Below are 20,636 nucleotides of genomic sequence, written 5' to 3' on the forward strand. Positions count from 1 at the left end.
AAAGCAGATTCAATGGGCTGAATGGCCAAATTCTGCTTCTTTATGTTATGGTCTTATAATGACCTGGAAATCAAACCCTACTCTCCCAGGTGCTGTCACAAATGTGGAAATTTGATTGAGCCGTCAAACGTGTCTAAAGGTTCTGGCCCAGATATCAATGGTATATAGATGAGCCTTGTATTTTATGTTCCATTTAGTTAACTTAAGGCAGAGCAAGCAATCTGCTCCATTATAAACATAGTACATTTATTCAAAAGTACATGACAAGCAACCAAAATGCTTTACTGTTATAAAAGTGATCTTTATCAGTGAATTTATGTTTTTATTGCTGGGTAGCTCTTCATCTGTGTCCAAAATCATATTTTGTTGCTAGGTGGATTGGACCAAATTTATCGCAGTCAATGGAGCAACAGCCCATCCACATTACGATCCTGATGGGACAACCTACAATATGGGCAATTCATATGGAAAAAATGGTAAATTTGCCCTGTAACAACATAAAACCATATGTCATCTCTACAAACAATGGACAGGAATCCCTTTGGAGCTGGTCACATTCCAATTATGTAGCTTTGTCGGATACCCATTTTCCTGTGAGAGGGAGTCCGGTGCATCGTTTATCACTCAGACTCTTCTTGTTAGTTCACAGTGTAGTAGGATCCGCACTAACATCCATGATTCTCCTTCCTGGGATGGCACAGTAAGTGCCCTTTAGAAAGACTAACCAGACACAGCCTGAATATAGTTCTATGATTGTGCAATTTTACATTTTATGGGACAGTACATTATCTGTCTGTTCACAGGTTGTCTCAGCATTGGTCCTATGCAGCCAGCTACAGGTCAAACATAAAATTATTCTAACATGTAAAGATTGCCTCTTTTCAAAAATTTCACCCAACCAACGTCCCATTAAGAGCTGAAAGAATTGGACTGTTGTTTCTGCACAATTATTTCTGTTGGTTAAACTAAGTTCAGGTGGAATATTACATCCAAAAACTTGTGCCTAGCAATTTGCCTTAACAGTAGATTCTCACATTCATTCAGAACATTCTCACACCATATATTATGGTCATTTTCTCGTATAAACTGCTTATTCTGACAATTTACTGTGAAACAGTAAGTGTTAAAATCACAGAACACTGACATTCTGTTTCTGTGAGATTTTCAGTTCATGTGTGCCTCCTCAAATTGCTCAAGATTCTAATTTTAAACTGTTCATTTTTAGTGCTTAAACATTCTCTTGTTGCTTTTTCATCAATGAGACACTGTTGTTGCCATGTTAATTTCATTGAAATTAGACAATATAACAGCTGTAGAATATTCTCTGTTCCTCAGTTCCACACTGGATACTTAAATACTGTGCCATTATTGGAATCAAAATTTTATTTCGTTTTATTTGTCAATGTGATGTGGATGTCACTAGCTAGGCCAGTATTTAATATCAATCCCGAATTCCGCTGGAGAATATGGTGGTGAGGTAACACCATGAACTGCTTTAGTCCGTGCACTGTGGGATTCTGAGAGTAATGTTTTGAAGGGAATTCCAGGAATTTGACTCAGCAACAGTAAAGAAAGGCAACATTATTTCTAAGTCAGGATAGTGTGTGACTTGAAGGGAAACTTGCAGATGGTGGCGTTTCCATGTATGTACTGCCCTGTCCTTCTAGATGGTAGAGATGTCGACAGGGCCTTCAATCGGGTCCGACCCATCTCCTGCACTTCTGCCCTCACCCCTTCTCTTCTCTCCTGCAACAGCGATAGGGTTCCCCTTATCCTCACCTACCATCCCACCAGCATCCGCATCCAGAAGATCGTCAGAAGCTAGTTCTGCCACCTCAGCAAGATGCCATCACCAGACACATATTCCTCTCCTCTCCCTTGTCCACTTTCTGCAGGGACTGTTCCCTATGGGACACCCTGGTCCACGCTTCCTTCACCCCCAACACCTCCCCACAGCCCTATGGCACCTTCCCCTGTAACCGGCAAAGGTGTAACACCTGCCCATTTACCTCCTCCCTCCCCACTATCCAAGGGCCCGAACATACCTTCCAGGTGAAGCAACACTTCTCCTGAACTTCCCAGAATCTAGTCTACTGCGTTTGCTGCTTACAATGTGGTCTCCTCTACATTGGGGAAACGAATCGCAGGCCATCTACGTTTTGCTTGCAAAAAAGACCCTGAACTACCTGTTGCCTGCCACTTCAATGCACCACTCTGCTCTCTGGCCAACATCTGCGTCTCCGCCTTGCTATTGTGTTGCAGTGAAGCCCAATGCAAGCTGGAGGAACAGCACCTCATTTTCTGCTTGGGGACCCTACAGCCCTCTGGACTCAACATTGAGTTCAATAATTTTAGGGCCTAAACTGTCCCATTTCCCAGCCCTCTACCCCACACAACAGGCCATGTTACCACATACCCTGCCATTACACACCCCCTGTTGTTAGTCACTAACAGTCCCCATTAACAACTACTCACCCTCACAGCCTGATCGTTAGCATCTCCTTTGTCTGTCCAACTATCTTTCTCTCTCTTTGGGCTCTATCTTATCGTTTACTCCCTACCCCACCCACCTCCCTATTTTCAGCATAGAAAATGACGTTTTCCCAGCTGCCATCAGTTCTGAGGAAGGGTCACCGGACCCAAAACGTTAACTGTTTTCTCCTCCACAGATCCTGCCCGATTTGCTGAGCTTTTCCAGCAACTTTGTTTTTGTTCATGGGTTTGGAAGGTACTGTCTAAGGATCCTTGGTGAGTCACTTCAATGCATCTTATAGATGACACATACTGTGCACTGGTAGTGAAGGGATTAAATGTTGAAGGTGGTCGACAGCATGCCAAGTAAATAAGTTGCTTTGCCCTGGATAGTGTCAAGTTTCTTGAGTGTTGCAGGAACTGCATCTACTAAGGCAAGGGAGTGGTATTTCATCCTGACTTGAACCTCTAATATGGTGGATAGGCTTGGGCAGATGGGTGCTCACTGCAGAATTCTTAGTCTCTGACATATTCCCGTTGCCACAGTATTTTTCTGTTTTTGTTGAAGTTTCAACAGCATTGTATCTTGATAACATAAGAAAACCCTGTGCTTGACAACCTGATAGATATTTGATAAGCAGATAGAAAATAAAGACTTTTTTTAACTGGAGCTGAGAGGTGACTCAATAAAGTTCTGCATGAGGGGTCATGATAACATAAGTGATAATAGGTTGGCTGCACTGATTGCTGATGTGATAACAAAAGTCCAGAGGTTTAAGAGAATTGTGCAAAAAATTAAGGTGTGACTGGAAAATATCTTGTTAAACTGAGGGTGTTTTGAAAATGAATTCTCTATCACAAACCACATCAGTTCAATAGTTCTTTCAAGAATGATTGTCATTGGTGAATAAAGAATAATAAAGGTTATGGGGTGTGTACAGAATTGAGTTTGGTGACACATGCGGTTTGAAACCCAAGCAGAATTGCCAGACCGAATGGAATATCCTGTCATTTCATATGTATGTTTTGTTTCATAGGCACAATCTATAACATCATTGCAGTCCCTCCGCAGAAGTCAGATGATGGGGAGACACTTGAAGGCGCCAGAATTGTTTGTGGCATTACACCAGTGGACAGCATGAAGCCTTCTTACTACCACAGCTTTGGTTTGACATAACTACTTATTACTAGCATAGATTGTGACTTGACTTGTAAATTTTCCTCCGACAAAGACCAAATGAACCAGACAACTCTATCAAAGGACAACATACAACTCTATCCATTTCTGAAGAAGGGTCTAGACCCGGAACGTCAGCTTTCCTTCTCCTCTGATGCTGTTTGGCCTGCTGTATTCATCCAGCTCTACACCTTGTTATCTCTATCAAAGGAGTACCTTTATTTTGCTTTTTATTAATTTCTAAGGAATGTTCGGATGATGATATATTCCCTTCGAATGACTTACAGCTGCAAAAACCAAAGGCATTACTTACTAATGTCAGACATCATTTATGTAGTCTGAGGTACTGAGAGGGTTTGATAACTGAATAGACCCTTCTTAAGACTTTGGATGGTGGTCTTCCCCCTCTGAGCCTTGGTAGCACCTTCCCATAACTTTAGTGTGTCCCTCAGCTTGGGGTCCTGGACCATGGAATGTGCCAGTCTGCAGCACTCAGTCAAGGTCAACTCTTTGTCCTGGACGACCAACAAGTTTCAGGCAGACTAAAGAACATCTTTCACTGAGTTGATGGTCCTCCAGCTGTAGTCAATGTTTGTCTCAGCGTGTGTCCCAGGAAACAGCCTGTGGAGCATAGAGTCCTGAATCACACAGCCGCTTGAGACGAGCCTTGCATCTGTCTCCATTCTTTGCGAACTTTGTGATTTAGCAAAATACCACCAACATAGGTTCACTTCCCTCACCAGACTGAGGATACCACAAAGTTCTGAAAGGCACCCCCCACCTGAGATGCGCTGACCCTCAGTTTATGCATACCACCGTCATCTGTCTCTTGTGGGGCTTCTTTTCTTTCTTACTAGGGTTACGAAATTCACACATACAAAAATTGTAAAATTATGAATGGATGAATTGGACTCCATAAAAATATACTAATGGTGATGATTTTTTCCGTGACAGGCATGTCCAAGAACTATATCATCTTTGTTGAGCAACCTCTGAAAATAAATGTACTGAAAATTCTTACGTCCAAGTTCAGGGGCAAAAGTTTGAACCATGCACTAAACTGGGAGCCAGAACTCAACACTGTCATGCATGTAGCTAATAAACATTCAGGAGAGGTAATTCGCTGCCATTACTGCACTACCTTTGAAGATTGTTTTCAATACACAAGTTGCAATGTTTGCAGTTACTTGAAGTGACCCTTTCAACTTTTTTGCGATTTCACGTGTGCCCGATCAACAGCAAGCAAGCCTATTTATGTTGTGGATAAAGTTAGTCAATGTGACCAAACAAATATGACCCAGTTTACACAGCCATGTATCACACATATCCTGTTATCCACCCTGGAAGCTGCACACAGGGACTAAGTATTTTACCACTGGAAGGAGGAAAAGCTTGAGCAGGCAGGAGACGCTGTGCTTTTGCATGTTTTCTGTATGTTTAAACCAAAAGCAGCATTAATTGCATGTTTTCTGTGTGTTTAAAACAAAAGCAACATTAGGCCAGGCCTTTGAATAAGTCACTCAGCTGCTGTTATGGCTGGATACTGACAAATTATGTAAGAGAAACATAACTATTAAGGAAGTGGCCATGGAACTCAATTGATGGTTGCAAATACACATCTCCGTTTAAAGAATGAGCGATCCAAGTAAAAAGTATCCCAGTTCGATTGCTGGTCTTTGCTGAGATAGCTAATCTCAGTCAAGCCATATTTGATAGAGCAGTGTAGTCTGTGTGACAGGCTGTTGTTGAGCCTTGAGGAACAGATCTGGCTTCACAAATATCAGTCTTAAACTCACTCAACGGACTTAGCTGGGAGCATTCAGGTAGCATTGAGTGTAGTATCCATGGTGAATAAAAAAACCAAAAAGAATTGTGAATGCTGTAAATCAGAAACAAAATCAGAAATAGCTGGAAAAACTTAGCAGGTCTGGCCACATCTGTGAAGAGAAATCAGAGTTAACATTTCAGGTAGAGTAAGCCTTCCTCAGAACTGATGTTAGCTCGGAAAATGTTTTTTAAACAGAAGATAGACTGGGGGTGGGTGTGGGGGTGGGGAAGGTTAGGGAGTAAACTATATGTGGCCCAGAGAGAGGACAGTTGGATAGACAAAGGAATAGATAACAATCTGGCTAGAAGGGTGAATAGCTGTTAATGGGGACTGTTAGTGGCTGACAATGGGCTCTGTGTAATGGCAGACTATTTGATAACAAGACCAACATCCTGCAAACATCTGTGTCTCAGGCTTGTTGCAGTGCTCCAGTGAATCTCAGTGCATTTTCCACTTGGGGACCTCATTTTCCACTTGGGGACCCTGCAGCCCTCTGGACTCAATGTCAAGGTCAATAATTTAATTTTAGGGCTTGAGCTCTCCCATGTCCTTATTCATGGTCAACCATTGTGCTCAGTAAGCAGTTAAAATTGCATGAAAGTCCTCTTGGCACACGTTTAAATTAATTCATTCCGCTCATAGTTAAGCTAAACAACGGCCTTTGAAACTCTTCACGTGTGGTGACCGTCAGGTTAAACCTCTCTCCCTCTCTCTCTCTCGGTCTGTCACTTTTTCACAAAAGAGCAGCGCAATGGTCGTTAAGACTTGAAATTTATTTTCGCCGAGAACACCATGGCATTAAAATGAATGTGGAATGGGAAGTGAGCAGAGAGTGCACTGATCAAATTTTAAACTTCCATGTTGACGACTTTCTGAGAGTTAAAATGCCCCTGAATGTGCTCAACAATCCTGTCTTGAAAAGAGGTATGAGAAAAGTGTTGACAACATTTTATTCACCATCCCAGTCAGGCCTGATTTAGTGGTGGGGTGCAAGATGTGTGATTCTAAAAATGGGATGCTAGGGTCATACAGTTAACAAAGAAAGAAGCTGCAGGTTTACTAACTGCACAGTCATAAGGTCATTCTGTTTTGTAAACATCTGCTAGTTCGCATTAATGATTTATCAACCTTTCATGCATTGTTGGGACTAATAATTTATGATGCTTTCAAAGCAAGGATAAAGGTAGAATAAACGTGGTTTGGTATTCTGCAATAATGAAACATATTCATGAATAAATTTATAATTTTAAAGTTAGTTTTGTCATTGGGTTTTTGAGCCAAATAGCTCTTCCGTATATCTAAACATTTCCATATTCCTTTACAGATGGTTCCCTTCAAGTATTACAGCAAAGCCTTCAGTACATTCCATCATATCAATGCTTTTGAAGATGATGGCTTTATTGTTCTCGATCTCTGCAGCTTTGACAATGGCAATGTTATACATAACATAAATCTCCAAAATTTGCGTCAGTCTGGAGAAGCATTGGATGAGGTGATAAATAAATGATCTTTTACGGTTTCAGTGCATCAGTGGTTCCTTGTGCTATACAGTCTTTGGCATTGGATAGATTGCGGGTTCAGCATTAATATTCCTTTGTTCCCAAACACTACACATTACAGAAATATTCTAACAGATCCTTATTGTTTGTAGAGATAGAAGTTATACATTTGCCTTGTAAAACGGAAACATAACTAAATTATATCTTAGTGACAGAAGGAGCTTTGAGCTCATATTTTCTTTTTGCCAGGAGAAGTGGTTAGTGTAAAATATTGTTGCATCATTACCTTGGTGTATGGATGGCTTGAGCGATGAATCCCATTTCAGTTGGGTTATTCATGTTTGTGAATGTGGGTGCTTCATGCTCTTCATAGTGGGAGGCAATTCAGTGTAAGAAGTTAGCTTCAGCCATTCTTGTGCGGCAAAATATTAACCTTACTTGGGCAATTTTCCACATTGTTGGGTAGATGCGAGTGTTGTAACTGGACTGGAACAGCTTGGCTAAGGGTGTGGCAAGTTCTGGAGCACAAGCCTTTAGTACGTTTGCTGGAATGTTGTCAGGGCCTGCGGTCTTTCTTGATATCACATGGAGTGAATCAAATTAACTGAAGAATTGTATCTGTAATGCTGAGGATCACTGGAGGAGGTCGAGGTGGGTCATCCACTGAGTACTTCTGGTTGAAGATTGCTGCAAAAGTTTTAGCCTTATCTTTTGCATTGATACGCTGGGCTCTTCTATCATTGTGGATGGGGATATTTGTGGAGTCTCCAACATTCATGTGGCAGGACTGCAGAGTGAAGGTCTTATCCTTTGGTTGCGAGATTGCTTAGCTCTGTCTAACACTTGCTGCTTGTACTGTTTGGCATGCAAATGGTCCTGTTTTGTGGCTTCACCGGGTTGATGCCTCATCTTCAGATATGCCTGGTGCTGCTCCTGACGTATCCTCCTGCACTCTCCATTCAACCAGGGTTGATCCCCTGGCTTGATGGTAGTGTTGAATGGGGGATATGCCTGTGAGAAAGCTCTCCCAATTTTGGCAGTAGCCCCCAAATGTCAGTAGGACTTTGCAGGGTCGACAAAGATGTTTCTGCAGTTGCCTTTTCTGATGCCTTGGTAGATGCCAGGTGATCCATCCGGTTTCATTTCTTTGAGAATTTGTAAAATTAGTACAACTGATTTGCTTGGTAGGCCATTTCAAAGGGCAATTGAAAGAGTCAATTGTTGTGGGTCTGGAGTCACATGTAGATGGCCAAGTATAGATGGCAGATTTCCTTCACTGAAGGACATTAGTGAACCAGATAGGTTTTTCTGACAATCGACAATAATTTCATGGTCATCAGTAGATTCTTAATTACAATTTTTTTATATTAAATTAAAATTCCACGATCTGGCATGGTAGGATTCAAACCTGGGTCCCCAGAACATTATGTGGGTTTCTGGATGATAAAAACACTAGGCCTTCATCTATAAATGACTAGCTCAGAGATAGTAAGAACTGTCGATGCTGGAGTCAGAGATAACACAGTATGGTGCTGGAGGAACACAGTAAGCCAGACAGCATCAGAGGAGCAGGAACGGCAACTCATTTCTGAAGAAGGATCCCGACCTGAAACCTCAACTTTCCTGCTCCTCTGATGCTGCCTGGCCTGCTGTGTTCATCCAGCTCCACACTGTGTTACCTATGAATGATTATTTTGCTGGCATCTGGTTAAACAAATAATGAACATACATGTGTGAGTGAATTGCACAGAATGCCCAATGACAGAGTAACACAAAAATAGCAGCTCTCTTGTGTCTCAGTGTTACCATCCCATATCATTAAGGATGATTCTTATAACAAAAATTGATAATTGTCAAATACAACATTTTTAATCTAGTTAGTAACAATGTGGTGGTAGTGTTCATGTGCCTGGACTGGGAAGCCCAGGTTCAAGTCCCACCTGCTCCAGAGGAGTGTAATAATTTCTCTGAACAGTTGGATCAGAAAAATAGTTTAAATTTTAAAAAAAAATTGCATAATTCCCTTTCATTGCCAATCTGCAGTGCCTTTTCTTGGATACTATCTGAGGTTGAACCAGTCTCTTCAGAATCTTGGGATCCTATTTGGCCATGGGAGGAGTTTCCTAGTCCATTTCGGATCAATCAGGACTGCCAGATGACCTCTCTATAACATCATCCATCCCTAATTGTGCCTTAGCTCATTTCCTCATCCATACTTTTCTCACCGCCTGGCCTTGAGTATTTCGATCAGCCTCCTACCTTCCACCCTCTGTAAACCTGAGCTTATTGAAACTCTTCTCCTTGTATCCTCACTCACATGAAATCCCTTTCACCCATTTCTTGCACTTGCTAGCCCACATTGACCTCCAGCTTGTCCAAGATGTCTGTTTTAAAATTCTCATCTTTGTTTTTAACTCCCTTTAACTCTCCCTGCTGTCTGCAGCCCTAAATGTTCTGAGAATTCTGTGCTCCCCCAATTCTGACCCATCTGCTCATCTCCAGCTTTCACCTTTCCACCATAGGCAGCAACGCTTACAGCTGCCTGGCTCTTAGCCCTGGAAATCCCTTGCTTCTTCACCTCCAGCCAGTAAGAAATCTTGAAATCTATATCTTTGACAAGAGCGTTTTACCACCTATCCCAAAACTTTTCAGATTTTACTTAAAAACATTGTTGTGAGCTAATAGGACATGTTTTACTATGCCTAGAACATTATGTAAATGCAAGTTGTTGTTATGTTTTCAATCAGTTCTAGCTTACACAGTGCAATGTAAATTTTCCTCTTTGTAACTGCTCTTGTAAAGTTTGAATTCTTGATGTTACTCCCATACAAACAAAGGACTGAATTTTACTAAATTGGTTGCTTCACGCTGAAAACCACAGACTGGTGTGGGAAATGTCAGTGGGGAGTTAGGATTATAGTTGAGATCAAGGCACAGTATTGTGCTACGCTTTGCATTCTTATGTACCATGTCCTAGTTTTGGGAGTATTTAAGGTTGAACGCATGTGGTGTGTAATGGGTGTGACTACTATTTTTGCTTAGGGCAGAAATTTTTCAGCCAAGAAATCCGAAAAATCGAGTTATTCCCTACTGTTGCTGCTTTATGTTTTCAGAATATGACCAGGGAAATATGAGAGATTAGGAAAAATGAAAAAAATATTCATGTAAGGACTGTCCCATGCCAAATCAAGGAATGTCATTCATGTGTCTGACAGATACATAACAACTCTTCACTAACCATACCAACCCTTGACTAACCATACCAACCATGTGGATCCTGAAACACCACAGGGTAACTTTAACATAGAGGTGGCATGAAACTACATTGTTAAACAAGCTGCCTATTATTACATAAAAATGAGACAGAACTGTGGATACCAAAAATTAGAAACAAGAACATAAATTGCCGGAAAAACTCAACAAATCTGGCAGTAGGCTGTGGAGAAAAAACAGTGTCAACATTTTGATTCCAGTGACCCATTTTCAGTAAGAACCAAAAGAACTGTGGATACTGTAAATCAGGAACAAAAACAAAGTTGCTGGAAAAGCTCAGCAGGTCTGGCAACATCTGTGGAGGAGGAAGCAGAGTTAGTATTTTGGGTCCACTTCTGAGGAAAGGTCACCAGTCCCGAAACGTTAACTCTGTTTACTCCTCTACAGATGCTGCTGGACCTGCTGATCTTTTCCAGAAACTTTGTTTTTGTTTGTGTCCCATTTTCAGTGTTTTGGGGAAGGGTCACTGGAACTGAAAAATTAATTGTTTTCTCTCTCAACAGATGCTGTCAGACTGGTTTTGTGCGTACTATATGTCCTACACAATATTTCTTTCACAGGCATTTATTACTAACTTTTATCTCCCTCCTTAATGTGAATCTGTGACTAAACAATTCTGCTACATTTTAGGTCTACAACACTTTACCAAAAGGCTTTCCACGCAGATTTGTCTTGCCTTTGAATATCAACTCTGACACACCTATTGATCAGAACCTCAACTCTTTGACATACAGCAATGCAGTTGTATTCAGAAAGGCTGATGGAAAGGTATATTCGCTATTGGTTATCTATTCAGTTTTATTCAAAATACTTTTCATTTTGGTCAGCGCACTTATGTAATGAGATACAAATTTAAATATATGTGTTAATAATGTGAAATATATTTTTTAATTTCCTATGATTGAAACAGTGTTACAATACATGGACAATACAGAAGTGAAATAGACACAAAATTACTTTTTCATTGATCAACCTAAAACTAATAAAAGCTCTGTCAGTACTTGCTCAATAAATTGTGAATAAAACTGAAAAAAATCATTTTTATTGTAGTTCAGCTGTATGATATTATCAACTGAAAAGCTGAGATTTCTAAAGATTTTGTTCCTTTGTAATTTTGTTTGTAAGTTTTGAATCGTTAATTTTATTCTCTTGGAAAGAAAGCATTGAATTCAATTAAATTAGTAGCTTCACAAGTGAAAACCACAGTAGAACGGGTAAGTGCAGAGTCAGGATTATCTGCTAGTTAGGCTGCATTATTGAGCGGTGTAATGCCATGTTATGTAGTACTGACTTCATTTTGGTATTACTTAAAGTGGACAATCTCACAAGGTCTACACCCTGAAACACTCTGTTTACAAATGTTGATTTACTTGAAGGACATTTTAGACAAATCTTTATTTGTTCTGAGCTTCTTCAGTACCAAATAATTTGTGGAAAATGACAGTGCCATGTTTAATGGAGACATTTAAAAAGAGAAGGCAAACATAATGAGTAACTTTTTTCTTTGTTGTAGATTTGGTGTGAGTTTGAGAACCTCCATGATGATGATTTGTTGGATGAAGGTGGAATGGAGTTTCCACAAATTAACTATGCAAAGTATAACACGAAGAAATACAAATTTTTGTATGGATGTGGAGCAAACAATGTGATGGTAGATTCTCTTATAAAGTTGGATGTAGAAACAAAGAAATTTAAGGTATAAACCTTTGACTGGAATTTATTTTTGTAATAAGTGCTGCCTATCTTATCTTATTGCAAATGCCTTTGAAAGGAACATATTTGCTCATTAGAAAATAATTGATAGTTGAGTACAAGACAAAGGAGAATTAAAGAGGGATAATGACAGTTAGATGAGGTAAAGTGGGAGGAGGCTTGTGTAGAACATAAGTACCAGTGTAGATTTATTGGGGTAAACAGCCTGTTTGTTGTTTGTAAGTTAAATGGAACTCTCTGTCCCCAGCTGTCATGAAAATATTGAATTAGAATATCAAGGTATTTCTTGAGTATTGTATTCCAAATTTACTCTTTTCTATCTATCAAGTAATTGTTTTCAAGTAGCACATTTTCTAGAGCAAAATGTTTCTCAATGCACACAGTTTTGACTTCCCATCAAGTATTACTCTTTTACAAATATATTCTTTGATGCTAGTTACTTTTAAAAGTAGTCCAGCCTTTATTTTAAGTTGTTTTCCTGATCTTAGCTAGCTCACATGTAAATTTTTCTCTTCCTTGAGGGACATGCCCCCAGCACAGATCCTTCTCAAAAATCTATTCTTACCTTTTCTGTCTTCATATTTTCACGTCCTCTAACTTCTATTTGAACCTCTAATCAGATTTTCACTTCACAACTCAATAGCACCAATATAATCCATACCAAGATCACGAAAGACATTCTCTGTAGCTATGCCTTAGGCGTAGATGGTGTTATGAGTCCAAATTGTCACGGTACTGGACAAGTAAGATTCATAGAATGAAAGCTAGCTTGATAAGATTTTTAAAAATTTTAGTTAATGTATTTGTCAGTCACTGAAACATAGTCACACAAAGCTACAGACTTTCTTTAGCAACAGTAGTTTATTAGACAAAAGAAGACAAGCCAAGCTATCTAGACATAGTACACAGTTAGCAAGATCTTTAAACATATAGCCAAACCAGGTTTTAATCTGAGGTTGTAGGCTTGCTCGTTAAGCCGATGTGTGTGATTACAGATGTTTTGGCTTCATCAGAGGCACATTGATGATGTTACTGAGGTAACTGTGTTTCCCTGACCTGCTCTAAAAAAGAACCTCCTCATTAGGACAGAAACTATACTCACTTCTGACCTCAATTGACTCTCCTCCAAATTGCTGTAAAATCTTTCAATCTTAGGCTTTCAAAATTCGAATGAATCCTTGATTTTGCTGAGCTGAAAACAAGCTAATGGTTTTCAGTGTTCAATCTTCGGCAGTCATTTCCGAAATGTCTTTGATGTAGGGGAGCGTGGTTATGGTTTCTGGGCCCGTTTTGTCTGTTTGTTTGGGTTTGTTGCTGAGGAATCGGCGGACTGTGTTCATTGGGTACCCGTTCTTTTTGAATACACTGTATAGGTGATTTTCTTCTGCTCTTCGTAGTTCCTCTGTGCAACACATACGGACCAAATACTGAACTAAAGAACCAACCATCCCAACACCCACAAACAAAGCTGCATTAGAACATTATTTCAATGAGCCACCACACAGTGCAGCACAGAGGAACTACGAAGAGCAGAAGAAACTCACCTATACAATGTATTCAAAAAGAACGGGTACCCAATGAACACAGTCCGCCGATTCCTCAGCAATAAATCCAAACAAACAGACAAACCATAACCACGCTCCCCTACATCAAAGACATTTCCGAAATGACTGCCAGAATACTCGGACCCCTTGGCATCAGGGTAGCCCACAAATCCACCAACACACTAAAACAGCAGCTAATGAACTTAAAAGACCCTATACAGACAACAAGCAAAACGAACATCATTTACAAAATATCTTGCAAGAACTGTGACAAACACTACATTGGACAAACAGGCAGAAAGCTAGCCACCAGGATACACGAACATCAACTACCCACAAAACGACATGACCCACTATCACTAGTATCCTTACATACAGATGAGGAAGGACACCACTTTGATTGGGACAACACATCCATCCTAGGACAAGCCAAATAGAGACACGCACGAGAATTCCTAGAAGCACGGCATTCCAACCGGAACTCCATCAACAAACACATTGATTTGGAGCCCATCTACCATCCTCTGAGAAAAATAACAGGAAATGACATCACCAACGCAGGAAATGACACCACCAACCTAAGGAAACCTAAACAGATAAATAGAAAGCAGGACATAACACCAGCGCTTCACCGGAGGCTCACTGATGATGTTACCTTGAATGGTGACGAAACGTCTGAAAACGAACCTTCCAGCTCAGCGAGCAAACTCACATCCAGAACCTGAACCTGAGCTACAAATCTTCTCAAAATTCATTATTCCATTGATTCTCCAGGGGCTCCTCATAGTTGGACACATATTGGGTTAGGGCATTCTTCTTGAAGGGCTGGCTGATCTCAGCTTATTTTGTTAAAAAACACAATGTTCATTACGGTAACAAACACCATCCTGAAATCCAGACCCTAAAAACATAGTCTATATAAATCACACATTTTAAATCACATTAAGAACAATCTATCTCACCTAAATAAAACCCAAAAGAACTGCAGCTGCTGTAAATTAGGAACAAAAACAGAAGTTTCTGGAAAAGCTCAGCAGGTCTGGCAGTATCTGTGAAGAGAAAATCAGAGTTAATGTTTCAGGTCCGATGATCCTTCCTCAGAACTGGGGTTCCTCAGAAACATTAACTCTGATTTTCACAGATGCTGCCAGACCTGCTGAGCTTTTCCAGCAACTTCTGTTTTTGTTCGATCTGTCTGACCTTGGGGCCATCTTCAGTAGTCACCAGATAGCTGTGCTGATAGCTCCTCTTCTGATCTTGATTGCCATCAAGCATCTGCCATTGTCACCTCCATTCCTTTATGTACTACTTTGAACCTCTTTCAATCCCACCGTTGTACTTTTGCTCTCAGACCACTTGTTTGACATCCATTCTTGAGTAAGCAATTGTTTCTTTCATTCAAATATCTGAAACTCCCAACAATCTCTCCATCGTTAATACTCCTACTTCAATTTCACTTTACTTCTTTCTTGAGCCCATCTGATGTTGAAATCCTCATCCATGCCTATGTCACTTTCAGATCTCATATTCCATCACTTTCCTGATTGACAGTCCATTCTTCTGTAATTTTCAGGTCATCCAAACCTCTTTGTGTCTTTTCCCACTGGCCCACTTCCTAGCGCTTGCTGATCCACATTTCCTTGCATTGGTTACTGTTGTGTCACAACCCATGTAGTCAAGGTCTGGAATTCCCTTTTCAAGCCCTCTCTGCCGTTATCTACTATTTTCAAGCTCACCTTAAAACTTATCTCTTTAGCCAAGCTTTCCTATATTAAGACAATAATTGTACTTTGTAAGTTAATGGTTATGAAAACATTGTCGATGTCTTGACATAGTGAAATGTGCTAAATAAACAGGTCATTCTTTTCTTTGATTCATCATCCAATATCTTTCCTTATGCCTCTGTGAAGTGTCTTGGGACAACTTTGTATGTCAGGAACACTGTATTACAGTGAATTGGTGTTTATTTCTTTTTCTTCTGCGCAGACCTGGAAAGAAAAAGGGTACTATCCATCAGAGCCAGTCTTTGTGCCATCTCCCAACAGTGCAGATGAAGATGATGGAATTATCTTATCTGTAATTGTTTCACCAAATCAGGTAATTGGAATTATCCTTCTTAATTGGAAAGAGTATTGTTAAGTAACATAAGAACATCTAATTAAAATTAATACTATTTAACCTGGTCCCTCTGAACAGTACTGGAAAAAGTGAGAAAGGGTATAGCTATTTGCTATGTTTGGCTCCTCAAAGCATCTGGCCACATATTCTGATAATAATATGCAATCTCCTATGAGAGCGGACATTCTATTTTGCCTAAATTCCAGAAGAACAAGAAGCAAAGCTAATGATCTTAATTGTAGGAAGGATACTGTTGTCTCAGAGACAGTAGTCAGGCAAGCAAGAAAATAATTTTAGTTTTTAGATATTTAAACTATTCGGGAAGGTTTTATCTGGCGATAACTTTTCATGTGACCTAGCTGAACTTGATGTGTATTCAGCCAATGCATACATTTTTATTTTCGTTTGGAAGGAACACTGAGAGATATGGAGGAGCAGAATTGAAACAATGATCAACCTGAATCTAATGGGATAAGGGAACAGGAACAAAGTGATGACTGGCCCATTCCTGTTCTTATGAAATGCTCAGTCTTCTTAATGGAACTGAAAAGAGGTTAAAAGTGTCACAACATAAAAGGTTCAAGTACTAGAGAGTAGAGTTTCAAAATTAATATTGCCAATTTCTCTAATCAGAGGTTTGTTTTTGTGGGATGTGTGCATCGCTGGATGGCCAGCATTTCTTGTCCATCCCTAGTTGCCCTTGAGAAGATGGTGGTGAGCTGCCTTCTTGAACTGTTGCAGTCCTCCTGCCATGGATTGCCCCATAAAGCCATTAGGGACTGAATTCCAGGATTTTGACCCAGCAACAGAGAGGGAATGGCGATATATTTCCAAGTCAGGATGGTGAAGGCTTGGAGGTGAACTTGAAGGCGGTCGTGTTCCTATATATCTGCTGCTGTTGTTCTTCTAGGTGGAAGTGGGTTTGGAAGGTGTTGTCTGAGGATATTGGAACTTTGGCAGAAACTTGGGTTATGTAGTCCATCTGGGTATTCATGAATTTTCCCCTAAATTGCTTGCATCCCAAAGATGTTTGAAATATGTCTAACAGCTAACTGGCTTTGAACAATGTTCAACATCTTGCACAAAACCTGGAAACAAGCATAAGGGCTTTCGTTTATGTTAAGAATTGATCCAACACCTGAGCCCTTTAAGCAGCATTAATAACAAGAATACAACCTGCAACTTGTAATGATGGCTGCGGCCTAACTAGCAACCAACAAAAAAAATTCATCTTGATTTGTTTTTTTTAGCCATCACATGGAGCCCAGGGGAGGGGAAAATGTACTCCTTGACCCTGTCATGCACACACCTCTCCGGTTCACCTACATGAGGCCTCTATCAATGAGCTAGCTGGTCCAATTTAGGCCACACCAGATCATCAAACTGTCTCTCTGTCTCCAATTGATATCCGGAGCTCATCAGAACTATGCCCATTTCATTTGCCTCTAGTTCCCAGTATATTGTCAACCCTGTGTTTGATTTTAACCAACTTTTCATCCAGCATCTCTCAATGCCATTTCTAACTAAAATTAGAAAAAGAGAATACTTTGGCAGAGCAAAAATTAAGTTCAGGAACAAAAGCAGGAATTGCTGGAAAGGCTCAGCAGGGCTGGCAGCATCTGCGGAGAGAAATCAGAGTTAACGTTTAGAATCAGTGACCCTTCCTCACAACTGATGGTTGTCCTGAGGAAGTGTTCTGGACCTGAAATGTTAACTCTGATTTCTCTGCACAGATGCTGCCAGCCCTGCTGAGCCTTTCCAGCAATTCCTGTTTTTGTTTCTGATTTCCAGCGTCAGCAGTTCTTTTGGTTTTCCAAAAAAAAAGTTCAATTTTTAAAAAATTCATTCATGGGCTGAGGGCGTTGCTGGCTAGGCAGCATTTATTACCCATCCCTAATTTCCCAACAGCGGGTATTTGAGAATAACCACATTGCTGTGGGTCTGGAGTCACATGTAGGCCAGACCAGGTAAGGATAGCAGTTTCTTTCCTTAAAGGACATTAGTGAACCATGGGGGTTTTTCCTGACAATCAATTTGCAGTCATTAGATTCTCTATTCCAGATATTTATTGAATTCAAACTCCATCATCTGCCGTAGTGGGATTTGAACCCAGGTCCCCAGAACAATCCAGCAATAATACCACCAGACCATCACCTCCCCACTACTAGGCCATTGCCTCATTGAGGTCATGTGAAATGTTGACCCTGGAAATATGTCTAACATCTTTAACCTTTCCTGAAAGTTTAAATACCTAGAAACCAAAATCATTTTCTTGCTTGCCTGACTACCGTCTCCGAGGCAACAGCATCTTTCCTACAATTAAGAACATTAGCTGTGCTACTTTTCTTCTGAAATGGAGGAAAGTTAGAATGTGTGCTGTCATAGGAAATTGAGGAGTTTGTATTTTATTAGAATATGCTGTACATTTTCTCCCTCTTTTCAGTGATCCCATATGACTCCAGTACGAAACTAAACTCAAAAGACAGTTCAGCAATATATAGACCACGCATTTTCAAATTTGTACATTCACTGTACAAGGCTTTCTGTTGAATTTACAAATAAACTTAACTTTCAATACTTCAAAAAAAAGGCATCATGTGATTGATGAGTCTTCAGGAATTCCAGAGCCAGGGGTCATGGTTTCAGGATATGGGGAAATCCATTCAGGACTGAGACGAGGAGATATGCTTCACCCAGACAGTGGTGAGCCTGTGGAATCCTCTGCCACAGAAAGCAGTTGATGCCAAAACATTGAATGTTTTCAAGAAGGAGTTTGACCTAGTTCTTAGATCAAAGGGTCTGGGGAGAAAGCAGAAACAGGAGACAGAGTTGGATGATCAGCCATGATGATATTGAATGGTAGACCAGGCTCGTAGGGTCAAACAGCCTACTCCGGTTCCAAAAATTCTACGTTTCTGTGAATTTAATCATGGGGATGATTCACAACTTACATAGTTTCCAGATAATTAAAATTAATGGACAGGAAATTGTTGTTGGGTAATGAAGTTCTGTGATAGGAATACAAAATAGAAAAAAGTATAAAGTCTGGTAAATAATTATCTCTCAGGACTGTTTTTCTTTAAAACACCAAAAGATAGAAACATAAATCAGCTGGCAAGGAATGGTTATTTTTTCCGGTATATCCCTTCATCAAAGCTGCCTGTTATATATGTTTTATATATGAATAAAAAATGATTGGATTTCATCCCTGCTGATCTTGTGTCTGACTCTAAAAATGTTGTTCTTTTTCAGAATAAGAACAGCTTGCTGCTTGTGCTTGATGCCAAGACCTTCACTGAAATAGGCAGAGCGGAAGTGGCTGTTCGCATTCCAGTTGGATTTCATGGTGTTTTTGCAGCAAATTAAACTTACTGAAGCACTTCCACAAACTGTACAACTGGGTTCCAGCACTTCAGGAACTTCAAAAACATTCAAACGCATGCTTTTATTATGAAGTAATTTTTACATTCCAAATAAGCGATAATGGTTAATTCTCAAATTTAGTGCAATGGATCTCACTTAGGAACAGCCCCAGGAAGCTCAAATTGTGCCAACTGGCTAAAGCCTTATAACTTTCTCTGTCAATTAAGGACTTCAAATCACATTTAAGGCTCAATTTTAACCATTCCCAATTTTCTACTGCCTGACGTACGAGTGTGGTGTTAAAAAGTTGTTTGTTGTTGAAACACTGCGCTTCAAAAGAGGCAAAAAACAGGACTATCAGTTACTCTCAACAGTCAATCTGCTTAATAGCGAATAGGTTACCCAAGACAATGGCCCATCAGTGAGTCAATCTATGGAATGCGCCTCCTAGATAAATGGTGGCAGATCTCAGTATTAATTTAATCAGAAGTAAAGTTGATTTCTTTCAGACGTAACATTTGGTGTTCCATTCTGTGATATGGGGTATGTGGTAAAAGTAACATGCTTGGCATGATCAGGTGATTTTGGACCAAGGTTTCTGAAACTCACAACCAATCAGATTTTTCTTGTCTCATTTCAGGGTCTGTTTTAGACGAATAGCAATTGATTATGTGGTCAGTCATAAAATCAGTATGGAAGAGGCCATTGAATCTGTACCACCAAAAATACGCGACTGCCTGTACTAGTCCCATTTTCTGCCTTAGACCTATAATCTTAAACGTAATGATACTTCAAGTGTTCATCCACTCCTTCTTTAATGTTGTGAGCTTTTCCGCCTCAACCACCCTCCCAAACAGTACAGTCCAGACCCCACCACCCACATTTTCTTTAAATCCCCTGTAAACCTCCTATATTTCATTTTATAAGTGTGGCCCCTTGTTCTTGACCCTTTGACAAAGGGGAACAGTTGTTTTCTGTCCATTCTGTCTATGCCCATTATAATCTTATACACCTCTCTCTTCTGTGCTCCAATGAAAACAACATGAGCTTATTCAGAGATAGTAAGAACTGCCGATGCTGGAGTCAGAGATAACACAGTGTGGAGCTGGAGGAACACAGAAGGCCAGGCAGCATCAGAGGAGCAGGAAAGTTGACCTTTCGGGTCGGGACATCATTTCTGCAGAAGGGTCCCGACCTGAAACGTCAGCTTTCTTGCTCCTCTGATGTTTTCTGGCCTGCTCTGTTCCTCCAGCTCCACACTGTGCTATCTATGAGCTTATTCAGACTCTCTTCATTGCTGAGATCACATGTGCAATCACATCCTTCCGAAAGTGCAGTGACCAGAACTGCACACAGTACTCCAGCTGTGGCCTAAGCGTAGTCCTGTACAGCTTGAACATGACATCCCTGCTCTTATAAATTATACCTTGGCTGATAAAGGCATGTGTCCCATTTGCCTTCTTAACTACCCTATTAAACTGTGCAGCCACATTCAGGGATCTGTGGACAAACACCACAAGGTCCCACTGCGCTTGTGAGCTTAGTAGTCAATGGATCTGTTAGTGATCCATCGCGTGACTGTGAGGAAAAGTAATGGATGAAACAGATGAACTTGGTGTCTTTTTATCTGGAAACACTTCTCTTATAAT

General features: G+C 40.3%; 1 protein-coding gene across 6 annotated transcripts in view; it reads left to right on the forward strand.

Annotated features, from left to right (window-relative positions):
• The window catches only part of LOC125466957 (carotenoid-cleaving dioxygenase, mitochondrial-like), a 60,852-nt gene extending 40,741 nt beyond the window's left edge, over nt 1–20,111 (forward strand). For all 6 annotated transcript variants that reach the window (XM_059638946.1, XM_048562178.2, XM_048562180.2 and 3 more), the window contains 8 exons: nt 374–476; nt 3,510–3,638; nt 4,604–4,764; nt 6,802–6,969; nt 10,880–11,017; nt 11,763–11,945; nt 15,493–15,603; nt 18,877–20,111. In XM_059638946.1, coding sequence (XP_059494929.1) covers nt 374–476; nt 3,510–3,638; nt 4,604–4,764; nt 6,802–6,969; nt 10,880–11,017; nt 11,763–11,945; nt 15,493–15,603; nt 18,877–18,990 — 1,107 coding nt within the window. In that variant the 3' untranslated portion in view covers nt 18,991–20,111. The remainder of the gene's footprint in view (nt 1–373; nt 477–3,509; nt 3,639–4,603; nt 4,765–6,801; nt 6,970–10,879; nt 11,018–11,762; nt 11,946–15,492; nt 15,604–18,876) is intronic.
• The last annotated feature ends 525 nt before the right edge of the window (nt 20,112–20,636 follow it).

Source organism: Stegostoma tigrinum, chromosome 32 (genome assembly GCF_030684315.1).
Source record: "Stegostoma tigrinum isolate sSteTig4 chromosome 32, sSteTig4.hap1, whole genome shotgun sequence".
NCBI classification, from domain to species: Eukaryota; Metazoa; Chordata; class Chondrichthyes; order Orectolobiformes; family Stegostomatidae; genus Stegostoma; species Stegostoma tigrinum.